The 18,837-nt window shown below is 42.9% G+C and overlaps 1 protein-coding gene across 2 annotated transcripts in view; it reads right to left on the bottom strand.

Annotated features, from left to right (window-relative positions):
• KATNAL2 (katanin catalytic subunit A1 like 2) overlaps positions 1 to 18,570 on the bottom strand; it is a 41,883-nt gene extending 23,313 nt beyond the window's left edge. The window contains exons 1-8 of one of the 2 annotated variants that reach the window (XM_060690760.2): positions 18,162 to 18,570; positions 9,164 to 9,234; positions 8,386 to 8,552; positions 6,503 to 6,539; positions 3,949 to 4,060; positions 2,537 to 2,632; positions 768 to 866; positions 565 to 642 (exon numbers count right to left, since the gene is read on the bottom strand). In XM_060690760.2, the coding sequence (XP_060546743.2) occupies positions 565 to 642; positions 768 to 866; positions 2,537 to 2,632; positions 3,949 to 4,060; positions 6,503 to 6,539; positions 8,386 to 8,552; positions 9,164 to 9,234; positions 18,162 to 18,212 (711 nt within the window). In that variant the 5' untranslated portion in view covers positions 18,213 to 18,570. The remainder of the gene's footprint in view (positions 1 to 564; positions 643 to 767; positions 867 to 2,536; positions 2,633 to 3,948; positions 4,061 to 6,502; positions 6,540 to 8,385; positions 8,553 to 9,163; positions 9,235 to 18,161) is intronic. The other variant, XM_087885517.1, reaches the window with a different exon arrangement.
• Between the last annotated feature and the right edge of the window lie 267 nt (positions 18,571 to 18,837).

Here is an 18,837-nt window from a genome sequence, read left to right as displayed (position 1 = left end):
GCTAACACAGCAGCCCCCCCAACCTTTTGATCAGCAGGGAAAGGTTCCATGGGGAGAGGTTTTTTCACAGATCGGAAGGGGCTTGGTTTCACGTGCTGCCTGCATCCAGCAGATGGGTCTTCTCTTCTTTGCGTGGTCCGGTTTTTGGCATTTCACGGACCGGGGCCAGTCCACGGATCAGGGGTTGGGGACCCCTGAACCAGGGGTGGACTTCACATAATTTAACAACCGGTTCGCCCAGAATCGAATATGTGAGCGTGCATGGCTTGCACACATGTGCACGGCTTAAAAAATGTGGCTAAATAGGATGGCATAGCGCCGGGGCAGGTGGGCGGGGGCAGTCACTCGCAGGTCACAACTACCAGTTTGCCCAAACTGGCTGAATCCCACCCCTGCCCTGAACTAACATACGAATGTGGGGCTCAGGCAAGAAAGGTCTCTATTGATGTCCCTCCCTTGTGTCTTCTGCTTGACTTTCAATATCAAGATGGACAGTAGGCTTAGTCCCTCATTGAATGAGGCTGGAGTTTAACAACCATCCTTAGTCTGATAACAGAAACTCACCTTGCTGACAATCGTTGCAAGCTCCCTCATTTCAGCTGTCATCCCAAGTAAGGCGCCCAAAGGTTTTAATAGACGTTCCTAGAGAAAAGGAAAATAGACACAGATCAACAGTTCTGATCGGAGTTTTGTTTCTAATTGAAATAATTGTTCCCAAAGAACTAATGACTTTTTGCCAGCTATTGGTTAGAAAGAACGTCACTCACCGAAGGATCTGGATTGCAGTTAAAGCTGTGTATGGAGATTTCACTGGATGCTCCTTTGATAGCATCCTGAATCAGCCCACGGAAGTCAATGATTTGGCCCTGCGGGAGAAGCAAACACCATTTGCTCAGCCTGAACTCTTGGAGACACCAAACAAGACAGACCCAGACTTTAGAGGATAATTAGAACTGCAGAAAAAAAGAATTGCTACCAACCTGCCTTTCATTGGGGATCTGTATACTGCAGGAGTCAAAAAGAGGGCTGTGAAAATATCTACAGACCCCTCACCTCCTGGAGGGCACTGCACACCAGAACAACTAGACACAAGGACAGTTTTTCCCCCGAATGCCATCACTCTGCTAAACAACTAATTCCCACAACACTGTCAAACTATTAGTAAGAATGTATTACGATTATTCTTCTCATCTTCTCATATTACCTATCTCCTTATCTTGTAACTTTGTTGCTTGTATCTTTATGGTTTATATTCTTTTATGTAGTTTCCTAGTACAATTTATGTTGATTGCTTATTTAGTATCCTATGACTATCACCAAGCGTTATATCTTATGATTTCTGATAAATGTATTTTTATGACTATGATCATGATTTATCACTTATAGCTTTTATGTACAATGAGAGCTTATGCACTGAAGACAAATTCCTCATGTGTTCAATCACACTTGGCCAATAAAGTATTCTATTCTATTCTATTCTATTCTATTCTATTCTATTCTATTCTATTCTATTCTATTCTATTCTATTCTATTCTATTCTATTCTATTCTATTCTATTCTCTCCACTCCATTCCATTCCATTCCACTCCACTCCGTTCCCTACTCTACTCTACTCTACTCTATTCTATCCACTCCATTCCATTCCATTCCACTCTGTTCTCTTCTCTACTCTACTCTACTCTACTCTACTCTACTCTACTCTACTCTACTCTACTCTACTCTACTCTACTCTACTCTACTCTACTCCATTCCATTCTATTCTGAATAGAATAATATTAAGAGCCATGGTGCAGAGGTGGTATTCAGCAGGTTCTGACCAGTTCTGGAGAACCGGTAGCGGAAATTTTGCGTAGTTTGGAGAACCGGTAAATACGACCTCTGACTGGTCCCGCCCCCATCTATTCTCTGCCTCCCGAGTCCCAGCTGATCAGGAGGAAATGGGGATTCAAGCTAAACCAAAGAAGAAACTTTTATTGATAACAAAGGCCAGAGTTGATCATCTAATGTTTCTCAACCTTAGGAACTTCAAGTATGTTTACGAATACCGGTAGGCCTCAACTTACAACAGTTCATTTAGTGACTGTTCAAATTTACAACGGCAGTGAAAAAAAGTGACTTATGACCGTTTTTCTCACTCATGACTATTGCAGCATCCCCTTGGACACGTGATTTGCATTGGATGCTTGACAACTGACTCACATGTATGACGGTTGGCGGTGTCCCGGCGTCATGGGATCCCCTTTTGTGACCTTCTGACCAGCAAAATCAATGGAGAAGCCAGATTCACTTAACAGCGCTGTTACTAATTTAACAACTGCACTGATTCACTTAACAAATGTGTCAAGAAAAGTCGTAAAATGGGGCAAAACTCACTTAGCAAATTTCTCGCTTGGCAACATAAAATATTGGGCTCAATGGTGGTCGTAATTTGAGGACTATCTATATATTAAACAACACTCAGGATGTCTACAAGTCTTTCCCCTTGGACTCCTTAATGTTACATAAGACCGTTAATGTTTTTAGGATTTTGACTAACTCTTTTAGAATGAGGGCCTTCTCCACCTCCTTTGTGGATTGCAGATACATTTAAACCAAATTCCGATGCGACCCGACTTAAAGGACCTTCATCCTCCTGTAAGGGAAAAAAAATATATTCTGAAGTTAGTGAGAGACAGTTTGGTCTAGCGATTAAGGCACCAGGTTACAAAGCGGGAGACCGTGAGTTCAAGTCCCATCTTAGCCATGAAAGCCGGCTGGGTGACTTTGGGCCAATCACCAGAAAAACATGTGTTCTAATCCTGCCTTAGCTATGAAAGCCAGTTGGGAGACTTTGGGCCAATCCCTAGGAGGGTTTGAGTTCTAGTTCTGCCTTAGCCATGAAATCCAGTTGGGAGACTCTGGGCCAGTCACTCTTTCCCAGCTCAACTCACCTCACAGGATTTTTATTGTGGGAAAACAGGAAAAAGGTGTATTGGATATATTCACCATCTCGAGTTAATAAATACATACATACATACATACATACATACATACATACATACATACATACAACAACGATACCCAATGTCATCAGGGCACTTGGTACCATGTCCAGGAATGTTACAAAACACATCAAGAAATTGCAGCTTCCTACAATAACACCAGCGGAACTGCAAAAAACTGCACCACTCGGAACAATCGTATTTTTTAAAAAGATACTTGGTTGATACCTAGGACGCTGGCAGCAATCCGTATCAATCATTAGTGCCATTTGTGATACATTTTAAATTTACAGTTTACTGAGTTTCATATTTAATGAATAAAAGAGATAATCCTATCCCAGGTCCTTGGTAAGGACTCGATAGCTAAACAAAAATATCAAACCCAGTCTGAACATATGGCTGATGTATGGCGAATAATAATAATAATAATAATAATAACAATAATAATAACAACAACAACAACAACAACAACAACAATAATAATAATAATAATAATAATAATAATAATAATAATAATACAGTTGGCTGGGTTTCATGTTTAATGAATAAAAGAGATAATAATAGATACAAATGAATAAAATAATAAATAATTTAAAAATATTACTTCATAGGGAGGTAGTCATTGACTTGGAAGAAGGGATACATTCACCACCTTGAGTTATTTCAAAAAAAGAATAATAAATATCAGTTACAAATAAATAAAATAGTAAATAATTTAAAAATATTGCTTCATAGGCAGGTAGTCCTCGGCTTGCAACCATTCACTTAGTGACGGTTCAAAGTTACAACAGCCCTGAAAAAAGTTCTCACACCTAAGACTGTCGCAGCATCCTCAGAGTCACGGGATCAAAATTCGGGCACCTGGCATGTATTTATGGCGGTTGCAGCGTCCGCCGACAGCCGTTTGTGACTTTCCCAGCTGGCTTCTCACAAGTGAAAGCAGTAAACAAACGAAAACGAGATTTACCTGCTTCGAGTTTTCTTTGAGCTCTGCTACTTTTGTGGGTGACACTTTGGACTGGGGTCTCCCCTGATGTTGGTTAATCTTGGGAAGATTCCGGCATGTACCGGTGGGGGCCCTAAGATGGGAAAAATGAAATTTAGTTGAGCACATTTCTTAAAGCGGAAAAGATTCGAGGCCCGGTCATGGACGGTGTGTGTGTGTGTGTGTGTGTGTGTGTGTGTGTGTGTGTGCGCGCGCGCTGTCAATTAAAGTCCCAGCGGTTGCCATAATAGGATAATAAAAGCCCTTCCTCTTAAATGTCTATGGAGATTTTCAGTCATCCAGGTCATGTTTGTCCCAAAGGATGCAGTACAGTGCAGTGAGCCGTGTGCAGATCTGTACATTGGGGAAACAAAACAACCATTTCAAAAACGTGTGGCACAACATAGGAGAACAAACCCATCTGGGCTAGATTCAGCAGTCCATCTGCATTTGAAAGACCAAGGCCACTCTTTTGAAGACAGCAAAGTCCACATTTTGGACAGAGAGGACCGCTGATTTGAAAGAGGGGTCAAAGAGGCCATCTATGTCCAAATTGAACAGCCTTCTCTCAACCGAGTGGGAAGGATACGACATTATCTAGCTCCAGCCTACAACGTAGTCCTTTCAACAGTTCCAAGAAGGCTCCACACCCATTTGCACCACTCAAAGTGACCCTGTGGACACAAACCTCCAAGTGGCCTCAACGACTTTCTAAAAGAATGAAAATGACCAGCTGTTTGCAAGGAATATAAATCCTTCCATTCCCCACCATCCAGTCAGAGCTGAAGAAACTTCTTGGATGAGAAGCAAAATGTCTTCAAAGAAAAAACCAGAAAATCCAGTTGCCTCTTGAAAAAAGCACTTTTGGGACACCTCCCTTTAATATTTTTTTTTCCTTTTAACAATCCTGTAATCCCTTTCATCGGGGTGGAATTGGGGAGACTGAGCGGATCTTGAGCATTTATTGGCCGGATTCCCTTCCTGACGCTTATAGGGAGTTCACAGCATATATTTTCTCTTTGCACCCAGAGAGAGAAATATCTGCCGCTACCTAAGATCAAACTCACAGCCTTTATTGTGAGGCAAGAGCTCCACCTCTGTGGCACCACGCCACTCCCCTCCCTTTACATTTGCCACGTATAAAAGGGGTGGGACACAGCTGCCACGTTTTAACTTTTTTTTTACCTCCACGCAGATGCTCCCAATAAAAGCTCCATAGATCCAGGCGCCTCACTCTCCTATTTAGATTGAAACTCTGTGCTACAGGCAGGACTGGTTTTAAGAGATTCTGAGACATCAGTTTGTCCAAAATAATGCAGAGTAAGACTGGATAGTCTGGCTCAAAATGTCTCATCTTGGTTCAGCCACTTCATTTCTAAAGCTCACTTGAAACATTTCTTTTAACCAACATTTCTTTTAACCAAGTGGCTCTTCATGGTTTTCTCCCAAGCCTTAAGATCTACTATGCTCTACACTCAAGATGGTTTATGCTCTGCTGAGACACTCAGGATGACAGACCAGCATGGAAAGGTATAAAACAGAGGCTTCATTTTGGCAAAGGCTTTGCCAGATCTTCTGTGTCAGTTAGAGCAATTTTCTCTTACCCCAAACCTTGTTAGTTGCTGGTGCAGTTTCACTCAATTTTAAAGCCTGTATGTTTTATTATTTTGTTTTGTGTTGCTTCCCCAACATTAAGATAACTCATCAACAGAGAGCATCTGATTTTCTCTCGTGAATTACTTCCATTTTCTTCTACTGCAATTCTGCATTATTCTCAATTCCAGAGGTGTTCATAAGATTGTGTATGTGTGAAAAAACTCAAAACTACCCAGTCTATTCATTCATTCATTCATTCATTCATTCATTCATTCATTCATTCTCTCTCATATTTATCTATCAATCTATCAATATCAATCTATCTATCTATATCATATTTATCTATCATATCTAACTTTCTATCTAATATATTTATCTATCTCTATCTACCTATCTACCTATCCATCCCTCCATCATATTTATCTATTTATCTATCATATACATCTATCAATCTATCAATATCTATCATATTTATCTATATTTATCTAACTTTCTATCAATCATATTTATCTATATCCATCTATCCATCTATCCATCTATCTATCTATCTATCTCTGTGTCTGTCTGTCTATCTTATCTATCAATCTATCTATCATATCCATCTATCAATCAATCAATCATATTTATATCTATCTATTTATCATCTATCTATCTATCTATCTATCTATCTATCTATCTATCTATCTATCTATCTATCTATCTAATCTATCCATCCATCCATCCATCTATCATATTTATCTATCCTATCTACCTATCCATCTATCTCCATCCATCCATCCATCCATCCACCCACCCACCCACCCACCCACCCACAAGACTTAACACATTGAATGCAACACCATTTGCATTTCAGAAATGGGGGGGGGGATTAAATGAATCAATAAATATGGCTACTAAAGAATTATTACCTAATGCCATCCAGCAGCTACATTTCTCTTACCTTTTTGCTTTCCCTCCACTTCTTGATTTATTGTCTGCTGTGGAAGGGGAGAAAGACAGCAGTTAAAATAAAAAAAAAAAGAAAATATTACTCTGAACAGAAGCAAAAATGTTCTCAAATTTGTGTTACATTCTGGTTTCCTGTTTGTGTTGGGGGTCCGGCTTGCTCTGCTACAGCATTCCTACAGGAGTTTAGAAAGAAAAGATCAACATTTATTCCAGATGAATATTCCAAGGAACTTGGACTGTATGCAGTAAAAATCCAGAAAGATCTTGCTCAAAGCAAACACAAATGCAAAGGAGCTGACAGGAAAGGAGTTCAATTAAATCAGTGTTTCCCAAACTTAGCACGTGTGGACTTCGAATCCCAGAATTCCACAGCCAGCGCGGCCATTGCTACGAATCCTGGAAGTTGAAGTCCACATATGTAATAATGGGAAATATTTGATGAGATGATCTTCAAGGTCCCTTGCAAACCTTGATGCCACGATTCTATGAAAACTTCCTTCAGTTGGAGGTGGTATGTCAGCAGACCTTCCGTGACCAAAATAGCACTGTTCAGTTTTCTCCTTGCATTGGATTAAAAGGATTGCATCAGGGATGAAATTCACTTTCCTTCTCTACCGGTTCGCAAATATGCGCATGCAAATCCATCTGTGCCTGCGCAGAGGCTGAAAATCATCGCAAAAAAGGGACACCATGACGTCCACGTGGGTGGGCGGGGCTTCGTGCAGTCGGCCCTACCGGATTACGTGATCCGGATAGAACCAGCTGAATTTCACCCCTGGATTGCATCCAAGCCTGGTAGTGATGGGAGCCGGTTTGATCTAGCGGTGAAGGTGATGCCTAGGACCAATAGACTGTGAGTTCTAGTCCTGCCTTAGGCATGAAAACCAGCTGGGTGACTTTGGGATGATCACTAGGTGACTGTGAGTTCTAGTCCTGCCTTAGACATGAAAGTCAGCTGGGTGACTTTGGGCTGATCACCAGGAGACTGTGAGTTCTAGTCCTGCCTTAGGTATGAAAGTCGGCTGGGTGACTTTGGGCTGATCACCAGGAGACTGTGAATTCTAGTCCTGCCTTAGGCATGAAAACCAGCTGGGTGACTTTGGGGCAATCATCAGGAGACTGTGAGTTCTAGTCCCACCTTAGGCATGAAAGCCAGCTGGATGACTTTGGGTTAATCACCAGGAGACTGTGAGTTCTAGTCCTGCCTTAGGCATGAAAGCCGACTGGGTGACTTTGGGTTACTCACCAGGAGACTGAGAGTCTCCAGGTGAGGACTAGAGTCCTGCCTTAGGTATGAAAACCAGCTGGGTGACTTTGGGTTGAACACCTGGAGGCTGTGGATTCTAGTTCTGCCTTAGGCATGAAAGCCGACTGGGTGACTCTCACCAGGAGACTGAGAGTTCTAGTATGACATTGGGAATGAAAGCAGCTGGGTGACTTTGGGCCAATCATCAGGAGACTAAGTTCTAGCCTCCCCTTAGGCATGAAAGCCGGCTGGGTGACTTTGGGACAGTCACCCTTTGTCAGTCCAACCTACCTCACAGGGTTGTTGTGATGGCAAAAAAAGGAGAAGGAAAGAGTATGTACATTCACCGCATTGAGTTACTTATAAAGTGATAAAGGTGAGATAAAAAATCAAATCAATGAATAAAATGAGCTCCACTTAAGGAGCCACACCCATATAGGTTTCTGCTCCACCATGGAGAGAGGCCAATATGCCAGAGGTATAAAAAAATTCAGGGGCAAACCATTTTCACTTTTTAATAGGATTCCTTCAGAGATGGAGGTTGGGAGGGAAGAGGCATTAAACTTAAGTATTAGTAGCAGTGACAACATTTAAAACACAAAAAGTTCTTTCTGATCAATGGAACGTACTGGCGTCGACAGCTTTCCGGGTAATCTTGGGGTACTTTTGGAACTTGACGTAGTAGTAGCTTTCATATTCCATCAAAATGGTCTCCAGATCAACGTTGTCGCACACTTCAAAACGGCGCAACCCAAATTTTGTTTCTTGTTCCAGTGCATTAGCAGCATCTACATACCTGGGAGTTAGAAAGTTTCAGTGTATGACTGAGGCTTGAGAATGGTACCCGTTTCCCCGAAAATAAGACATCCCCTGATAATAAGCCCAATCAGGCTTTTGAGCGCATGTGCTAAAATAAGCCTTCCCCTGAAAATAAGCCCTCCCCGAAAATATTTAAATATTTAAATGTATTTAAATATTTATATTTAAATACCTGGAAATCAGGTAAGATGGCAAGAGGAGCCCCATCTTGTTCCATGCACCTCAAAATAATAAGATCTCCCCGAAAATAAGGCCAAGCGCTTATTTCAGGGTTCAAAAAAATATAAGACAGGGTCTTATTTTCAGGGAAACACAGTAGTCATTTACGACATGATTTTTATACAGGGGAAAAAAGGGAAAAGTATAAATAACAGAATCAGGATCGCCGTTCAGGAATAAAATATTTCTGCATTTTCTTGCGTGTGTTAGATTTCAATTCCCTATCATGCTGAATCACATTGGCTGGGACTGATGGGACATATAGTAGGGAAGAAAGCTGAACTTCATTATCAGAGACCCTATGAAGTTCGCTTATGGCAACAATTACAGTTTTGTAATATGTATCTTCTAAAGCCAATGAATGCTTACCCTTCGTCTGTTAAATAATGTAAAATCAAAATAAGGAGATTTTTGCGCCGAGCTTCTGTTCGGATGTGTTCCTACGAAACAAAAAAAAAAAAAAAAGAAAAGGAAATAATAAAATATATAACTCTGTAAAGCATGCATTGGTGACTTGTAGATTGTAGGCTTCCTGGGAAAATCAGTCAAGGTTTTAGTAGGTATTTTTTATTATATCATTGCGCTTGAGTTTTCACGTTTCAAGAATTTCTGAGCTATAATCAACATACTACATTTGGATCTATACATGACTATCCTAGCGTTAGTAGGAGGGGCGGGGTCGGTGGGGCCAGCCAGGAGTGGGATTTGGGGGTTATCCGAACTGCACAGAATCTTAGCTAGAGGTTCTCCCGAACCCCAGCAAACCCCCACCAGCCCACCCCTGAGTTTAGGAAGCGATAGCTTGTCCAAGCCATTTCTCTCCCCACCTCTGCAAGAGAGGAAATTCTGGGAAATGCGAAAAGGGATAAGAAAATACACAAAATACTGTTTAGGCAATCAGGCATAGGACATGAGAGAAAGGTAGATGAAAAGAGAAGCGGATGACCAGCAGAAAGGAAGGATGGAAGTTACATCCCTGGTGATAGGGACACCGCTGGAAAACCTGAAGAACCAAGTTGTCGTGGAGAAAATCTATTTAGAGGATTGCTAAGAGTGAGCATCGATCTGACGGCACCTAATCCAATTAATCAGTCAATCAATCAACAGAAATAAATATTCTGCCCTCTGCGGGCTCCTAAATCACAGCATTTCTCCAAGGCAAGATAATCCTCTTTTACTTGAACATATATAACAGAGGTCTTCAAACTTGGCAGCTTTAAGACTTGTGGACTTCAACTCCCAACTCCAGCATAGCTGGCTGGAGAATTCTGGGAGTTGAAGTCCACAAGTCTTAAAGCTGCCAAGTTTGAAGACCTCTGATATATAAACTATTCACTTTTTTGGAATCAACTTCCTTGATGTAATAAGCAAGAATTTGTTAGGAACTGGAGCGCCACCTAGTGGCTCTAAGTGGAAAAGCTCATTTTTTATTTCAACGCCTTTTAGAAAATTAGTGTTTTAATACTAGTAGGAAAGTTGGAAGGAAGGTGTCAACCTGCAGCAAGGTGGATGAACTCAATTGCAGCAGCAATGGGTGCATCATTGGAAGATCTGAAGGGCCAAGTTGGGGACAGAGCTACCCACATCGACTTGATCACACATCAATCTGGCAACCATAAACTGAGTTAACAATCATAATTTCTCGGGTTAGTCTCAGCAGCCAAGGGTTAGAAGGGAAGAAAAGGGGGAGTTATACAGGTAGCCCTGGAGTTACGAGCATAACTGAGCCCAACATTTATGTTGCTAAGTGAAACATTTGTTAAGTGAGTTTGCCCCATTTGGAGACTTTTCTTGCCACAGTTGTTAAGTGAATCATTACATTTGTTACGTGAGTGACAAGGTTGTTAAGTGAATCTGGATTCCCCATTGACTTTGCTCTTCAGAAGGTCGCAAAAGGGGATCACCTGACCCCAGCGACACTTCAACCGTCATAAACATGAGTCAAGCATTGAATTTTGATCACGTGACCATGGGGATGCTGCAATGGCCATTAAGTGTGAAAAATGGCCTTAAGTTTTTCAGTGCCATTATAACTTCCATTTCGGCACTCGGTGCCGAAAAGTTTCGCTAACACTGCTCTATAAAGTATTGTTTATATTCTTAGACCAAACAAACATATCACCCATATCTGCATCCGAGAGTGAAGTGTGCAATCAACAAACATCCATATCAGAGGTGGGTTTCAGCAGGTTCTGACCAGTTCTGGAGAACCGGTAGCGGAAATTTTGAGTAGTTCGGAGAACCGGTAAATACCACTTTTGACTGGCCCCGCCCCCATCTATTCTCTGCCTCACAAGTCCCAGCTGATCGGGAGGAAATGGGGATTTTGCAGTAACCTTCCCCTGGAGTAGGGGGGGAATGGAGATTTTACAGTATCCTTCCCCTGCCACGCCCACCAAACCATGCCACACCCACCAAGCCACGCCCACAGAACCGGTAGTAAAAAAAATTGAAACTCACCACTGATCCATGTGGATTTGTACATTCTACATAATTTGTCCCAGGCACAAGATTAATTCTTTGTAACAAAAAAAAAAAAAACCCTCCAGAATTAATAAGAGCCTTTGAGCTGCTAAAAATACACAGTTATGATAGAAGCTGTGCGTCTTGTACATGCGTAAAAGAACCGAAACACTTAAAAGAACAAAACCTTACTTAAAATTCAGTTTAGGTTTATCATGATTTACACTTGCTCCTCTAATTGCTGTGTAGAATGCGACCATCTTTACAGCTATTGGTATTTCAATAGAGGTTTAAGTGTTTAAAGTTTAATAAGCTCCCAGTCCTAGAACGGGGGAAAAAAATGGGTGTAATTAAAATTTCAATTACTGTAAGGGATTTTTGGTCCATACGATTAATAAAAGCGTAAGGCACTTAAACAGGAGCTGGTTTTAAATGCTAAAAGCGCTTTCCTAATTAGCTTGAATGCTTACAGAGCGCACATTATTCATTTCTTAAAATGCCACACATTGTTTCCCTTTGCAGCTGCCAGTAGATGAATTAGGGTGCAATCAAGATTTAGCAATACAATCAGGCTCTTTTTTTTTCTTCCCCTTCTTAAATGGTGCTGAGGTTTTTCTTCCAATTTTAATAGCCCGGGCCTAGTTTCTTCAGCATTTATCATGGACATTCTGGTGCCTCTTTTCCATCTTCAAGAAGGCACACGAGTCCTATTAAAAAATCGATTAGCGAGTTTAAATGAAAATGAAGTGTGTTCGATGCATGGGTGTCAGAAGAAATGTTATGAATGGTATTCTCTAAAAACCTCCTTCCCTAACAGCAGGGGTGGGTTTCTACTGGTACGCCCCGGTTCGGGAGAACCGGTAGTGGTGGCAGTGGGAGGCTCCGCCCACCAGCCCGGACGTCATCATGGACACTCTGCGTGTGCGCGGGTGCAAAGCGAGCGTGCGTGCTCAGAGTTTCGAACCGGTAGCGAAGTGAACCCACTACTGCCTAACAGGGCACTCTTCAGATGGTAAACAGAATAACAGAATTGGTAGGGACCTTGGAGGTCTTCTAGTCCAACCCCCTGCTCAAACAGGAAACCCTCTACCCAGGGGTGAAATTCGGACTGGATCGCCCAATCCAGTAGCGATGGCGGCGGGTGGTTCGGAGAACCGGTAGCAAAAATTCCTGCCACACACACCCTGCCCAGCTGAGCCGCGCGATCATCAGAGGCTTTTTTAAAAATATTTTTAAAAGCATTTTTTCTACAACCTCTTCGGCCGAAAAAATGCTTTTAAAAGTAAAAAAAAAAAAAAAGCCTCTGATGATCGTGTGGCTCAGCTGGGATTGTCAGAGGCTTTTAAAAGCATTTTTTCTACAATCTCTTCGGCTGAAGAGGTTATAGAAAAAAAATGCTTTTAAAAGCCTCTGACGATCCAAGCTGAGTTGCCTGATTGGCAGAGGCTTTTAAAAGAAAAAAAAGCCTCTGCCGATCAGGCAACTCAACTGGGATCGTCAGAGGCTTTTAAAAGCATTTTTACATGGTTTTTTTACATGGGAAAAATGGTTTAAAAATAAATAAAAAAAAGTTGGCCACGCCCACAGTCACAATACCTCACCACCACCAAGCCACGCCCACAGAACCGGTGGTAACAAATTTTAGATTTCACCACTGCCTCTACCATTTCAGACAAATGGCTGTTCAATCTCTTCGTAAAGATGACAGCTCCTGTCATTCTGTAGCTAGCCAGTTGACCAGGGTGGAGGCTGATGGGATATGTAATTGGCACATCTGAGGGGCTTCGAATTAGGAAAGGAAGACACCCAGTTGAGTAGATACAGCGCAGGGGAAAAGTATCAAGTACTGCATGCTTTTTTCTTTATTTTTCTTCAACCAATACAGGTAGTCCTCGACTTAAGACCACAACGGAGCCTCAATTTTCTGTTGCTAAGTGAGATGCTTCTTAAGTGAATTTTGCCCCATTTTACGACTTTTCTTGGTAAGTGCAGTTGTTAAGTTTGCAGCATTTGGTCACCACATTACAAATAAGATGTTGAGACTTTGGAAAAAGTGCAGAGAAAAGCAACTAAGATGATTAAAAGCCTGGAAACCAAAACATATGAAGAACGGTTGCTGGAATAGGGGATGGAGTATGGAGGAATTGGGTAATAGAGCTGAGGTGGCGCAGTGGTTAGAGTGCAGTACTGCAGGCTACTTCAGCTGACTGCTAGCTGCAGTTTGGCAGTTTAAATCTCACCAGGCTCAAGGTTGACTCAGCCTTCCATCCTTCCGAGGTGGGTAAAATGAGGACTCAAGATTGTTGGGGGCAAGAGGCTGACATTGTAAACCGCTTAGAGAGGGTTATAAAAGCACTATGAAGCGGTATATAAGTCTGTACTATTGCTATGGCCAGTCTAGAGAAAAGAAAGACTTGTTCTGTCCCCAACCACACGCACACACACCAACAGACGTTCAAGAGTTAAAGACCAAACCAGCCGGCAAAATCCTTTTCCTTAAGATAATGGAACTTGGCAACAACCTAGTGGCTGCCTGCCAAGAGTTTATTATTTACGAAGAAGAGAGATAACTTCTCCTCACTTCTGATACATCAAAAGAAACAGCTCAATAATTACGGAGTCAATCAAATCCAGAGATAATCCAGCAAAGTCTATAGCAAAAAGTCCGGCAATGCAGAATGGCGTGGAAGCTTTCAGCTTTGTTCATCACAAGGTTTGACTGGCCACCACACTCCCTTTTATATCCTGCGAGGTGTGGTCCAGTGACTCAGCCTAATCTCGGGCACGCCTTTTCTTCTGTTGCGTGCGCTTATCTTTGCGACGCTGGCATGGATCCAGCCAAGACTCATTACCCTCATCACTGTCCAGCTGTGGCTGCGTGGACATGCTTGGCCCCGGCCCTATCTCTTGCCCTTCGGTGGACACCGGCGGCATTGCCAGAGAGGAGGGTCCTGGAGAGGGAGGCCTTGCCAACTCCTCTTCTTCACTCTCTGAGTCCTCTCCTGCTGATGACACAGGCTCAGGTAACGGAGCCACAACAGGATTAGGGGGGATATGATAGCAGAATTCCACTATTTGAGAGGCTGCCACAAAGAAGAGGGAGATCAACTTATTTTCCAAAGCACCTGAGGCAGGACAAGAACCAATGGATGGAAACTAACCAAGGAGAGAAGCAACCTGGAATTAAGGAGAAACTTCCTAACTGTGGACAATTAACCAGTGGAACAGCTTGCCTCCAGAAGTTGTGGGTGCTCCATCACTGGAGGCTTTTCAGAAGAGATTGGGCAACTATTTGCCTGAAATGGTATAGGATCTCCTGCTTGAGCAGGTGGCTGGACTAGACGACCTCCAAGGTCCCTTCCAGCTCTATTCTGATTGATTGATTGATTGGATTACCCATTGACTTTGCTCTTCAGAAGGTCGCAAAAGGAGATCACATGATCCTGGGACATTGCAATCGTCAAAAATATGAGTCAGTTGCCAAGCATCTGAATTTTGATCATGTCAGATCATGTCTGGACTATTGTAACACTCTCTACATGGGGCTCCCCTTGAGGTGCACTCGGAGGCTCCAACTGGCGCAGAGTGCGGCCGCGCGGGTGGTTATGGGAGCGACGTGGAGTTCCCATGTAACACTCTCCTGCGCGAGCTGCACTGGCTCCTGGTGGTCTTCTGAGTGCGCTTCAAGGTTCTGGTTATCACCTTTAAAGCGCTCCATGGCTTAGGACCTGGTTATCTACAGGACCGCCTGCTACCACCAATAGCCTCCCACCGGCCAGTACGCTCCCATAGAGAGGGGCTCCTCCGGGTGCCGTCGGCCAAACAATGTCGACTGGCGGCCCCCAGGGGGAGAGCCTTCTCTGTGGGGGCATCTATGATCTGGAACGAGCTCCCCCCGGAGATACGGAGGATCCCGGATATGCGCACCTTCCATCGTGCACTTAAGACTTTTTTATTTCATCAAGCTGGCCTGGCCTAAATCTTCTCCCCTTTTTAAATGTAAATTTTAATTTGTTTTTTAAATTATGGGGTATTTTAAATTTGTTCAGACAAATTATTTAATTCGTTTTTATTCTATTTTAAATTTTTGTATTTGTGTGTTTTATCCTGTGGCTGTTCACCGCCCTGAGTCCTTCGGGAGTAGGGCGGTATAGAAATTTAGTAAAATAAATGTGACCGTTGGGGCATCCAGTGTCACAATGGTTACAACGGTTACAACGGTTGTAAGCGTGAAAAATGGTCATAACTCACTTTTTTCTGTGCTGTTATAACTTCAAATGGTTGCTAAATGAACTGTTGTAAATCCAGGATGACCTTTTATGCAGAACCCTGGCAATTCTGTAGGATGGTTTGGAGAATGCTTAGAAATTGACAGCGCTTCAGTCAAAGTATATACAAAAGAATGAAGGCTATTGCTATAAGTGCATTGTAAGCTGCCCTGAGTCTTCGGAGGAGGGCGGCATATAAATTGAAATAATAATAATAATAATAATAATAATAATAATAATAATAATAATAATAATAATAATAATAATAATAATAATAATAATAATTTCTCCAAGGTGTGGCCAGGTGCTCTGAGTTTGATCTACTTGCTACCTGACTAATATTCTCCAGAAGTCTCAAAGGTGCTTTTTCAAGAGGCAACTGGACTTTCTGGTTTTTCTTTAAAGACGTTTCACTTCTCATCCAAGAAGCTTCTTCAGCTCTTCAACCCAGGCTGAGAATCTCCATAGATGTTCTCCAGAAGTCGATATTTATCCATGTCCCTTGAAGACTGACCTCAAGCAATCCAACATTTTTTCCTACTTGTTTTTAATCCCTAACCTATTTTGACTGATCTCACAAAGAATCCCTTTTATGTATTGCAAGTGGTTCTGGGCAGGGGTGGGTTCTACTTACCTTTACTACAGGTTTGCAACGGGATCGCACGCGCGCTTGCTTCACTCAAGCGTATGCTTTGCTTTTGCGCACGCGCTGATGATGACATCCAGGGCGGTGTGCAGGGCCTCCTGCCGGATTTACTATCGGTTCTTATGAACCCGTCCGAACCGGGGGCAACCCACTACTGTTTCTGGGACACCTTCCTTGATCAGTGGTGCAGACAGACCTATGACTTCCCCAAAACCTTACATGTAAATATGCCTTGCAATGTTTCTGCAAGGTAGGATGAATTATGCAATCTTCTTGATTGCACTAAAGAACAAAAAGCTGAGTCTGGAAATTTTATGAGAGATAAAGAGAAGAACCTGAAAGGGGAAGAAGATAAACAAAAACAAATTTCATTATTCCTAGTTTGCTTCATTCAGAAATCAGGCCTTCTGTAATTTCTTTTCCTAGTTTTCTATTGGTGACATGACTCAATGAAGGCAATTTTAAAATACACGAAAAGCAACATATGCCAGAGATAAGACTTCCACTCTACAGCCCTCAATGTCTATAAAAAAATTTCTTTGCTATTGTTCAGAGTCTCACTTTCTTGTAAAGCAAACACCCAATGATCATTGTTATAATTATGGTTTTTCTCAACATTGTGCTCCTTTCTGTAGTAACTGAGAGGGATCTTGGAATTACTTAAAATATAAACCAGGGTTGTGCTGCAGCTGCCAAAAAAAGCCAACACAGTTCTAGGCTGCATAAACAGAGGGATAGAATCAAGATCACGTGAAGTGTTAATGCAGCTTTATAATGCCTTGGTAAGGCCACACTTGGAATACTGTATCCAATTTTGGTCGCCATGATGTAAAAAAGATGTGGAGGCTCTGGAAAGAGTGCAGAGAAGAGCAAGAAAGATTAGAGGATTGGAGGCTAAAACATACGAAGAACGGTTGCTGGAACTGGGTATGTCTTAGTCTAGGGGTCAGCAACCTGCGGCTCTGGAGCTGCAGCTCCCTGACACTCAAAATATGCGTCACAACTGCCAATGTGCAACACCCGCTGGCATTCATTCATTCATTTATTGGTTCAATTTATATGCCGCCCTTTCTCCGGAGACACAGGGTGGCTTACAATGCATTAAGCAATAGCCTTCATACTTTTGTATATACCTGCTTAGTAGGGCTTTCGGGCCCCCCCTAAGCGGTGTTCTTTTTTGTACAAAGTCAGCTTATTGCCCCCACAAACCGGGTCTTCATTTTACCTACCTCGAAAGAATGGAAGGCTTGAGCCTGGTGAGATTTGAACTTGCAGTAATTGCAGGCAGCTGGTGCTACTTAACAGCACTTTAGTCTGCTGCGCCACCAAGGCTCTCCAAGGCAAATTTATTGAGCTTTTCAACCCCCGGTAGGCCAAGAAAAGAAAAGTTTCAGAAGAAAACAGAACGTTTAATTCAACTACATATGATAGTTTTGTGGCTGCTCAAGAAATAGTCAGGCACGGGAAGGGTTTTGTGGCTCCCGGTGTTTTCTTTTCTGTGGGAAACAGGTCCAAATGGCGCTTTGAGTGTTTAAGGTTGCAAACCCCTGGTCTAGTCTGATGAAAAGAAGGACTCGGGGAGACTTCAACGAAACTTAGCTCAAACACCTATAGAGCCAGCTATGACCCCTACATAACCCCATGGGACTCTGACAACAACCAATAGAATACATGTTCTTGCACAGGAACAGGGAGCTCAAGGGCAAAGCCCAGAGAAGGTATAAAAGCCACCTGTTCTCAACTCCATGCGGTTCTGAGGAAACAAAGGCCGAGGCCCAACTTCCACTGGAAGGCCTCAAACTGTTTCAGGTCAACATTTTCTGCAAACATCCCATTTCTCCACACACACCCCGCCATGGCGCTAATACGCATGCGCGGCCCGGGCGCGACTCTTTTCCAGCGCGCGTGCGCCACGAGCCCCGCCCCCCCCTTCGCCTCACGGTTACCATAGTTACTGGGCAAAACAGGAACGGACTCTCGTTTCACTCACTTCTTCTTTGGCCTGGTGCGTCGTTCTCAACGACTGATACGTCAGCTCCATTTCGAGAGTGCGACTGAAGGAAAAGAAGAAGAAAAAAAAACACAACCCAACCCGAGACGACTCCGCGTTGCTATTCCGTTAGGGCTTTTTTTTTTTTTTTTTAAAGCTCCATCGCTTCCCTCAGCGGCGCTTTTCATCCGAGAAAGAAGGCGGACCAATCAATGTCCCCCAATAGCCAATACTGACAGGCGAGGGGTGGGGTTAAAAGCGAGCCGGCGAGCCCAGCCAATCGATTAGAATGTAAAAGGAGCGGAAGGCGGGGTTGTTCGGAAGGTGGCCAATCACGAGGGGGGGGAGAAATTAGCCAATGACGGCACTGCAAAATGAGTCGCCGACACTTGTATTTCCTTCTGCCAATAGACCGGAAGCTGGTGACGTAATAGGGATGGCCTGAATTGAGTTGCGCTGGGGAGCGTATTTGATTGACAGCGGCCGTTAGGTAGAGTTCACACGGTGGAATGCGGTTTGATCGCTTCGGTCCCCGCGTGCTTTGGGAAGGTTTGCTGGGCCAGGATTTTAGGCAGATTATATCTCTGTCGTAATAATCTGCTCACACAGATTTTATGCCATGATTATTAACTGGGCCAAGTAATTTTAGAGAGAGAGGTGCAAAATGATTAGGAGA

The sequence above is a fragment of the Pantherophis guttatus genome, chromosome 2 (genome assembly GCF_059756535.1).
Source record: "Pantherophis guttatus breed Tessera chromosome 2, ASM5975653v1, whole genome shotgun sequence".
Lineage (NCBI taxonomy): Eukaryota > Metazoa > Chordata > Lepidosauria > Squamata > Colubridae > Pantherophis > Pantherophis guttatus.
Note: the sequence above shows the minus strand (reverse complement) of the source record. Positions and strands in the feature narration are given on the sequence as shown.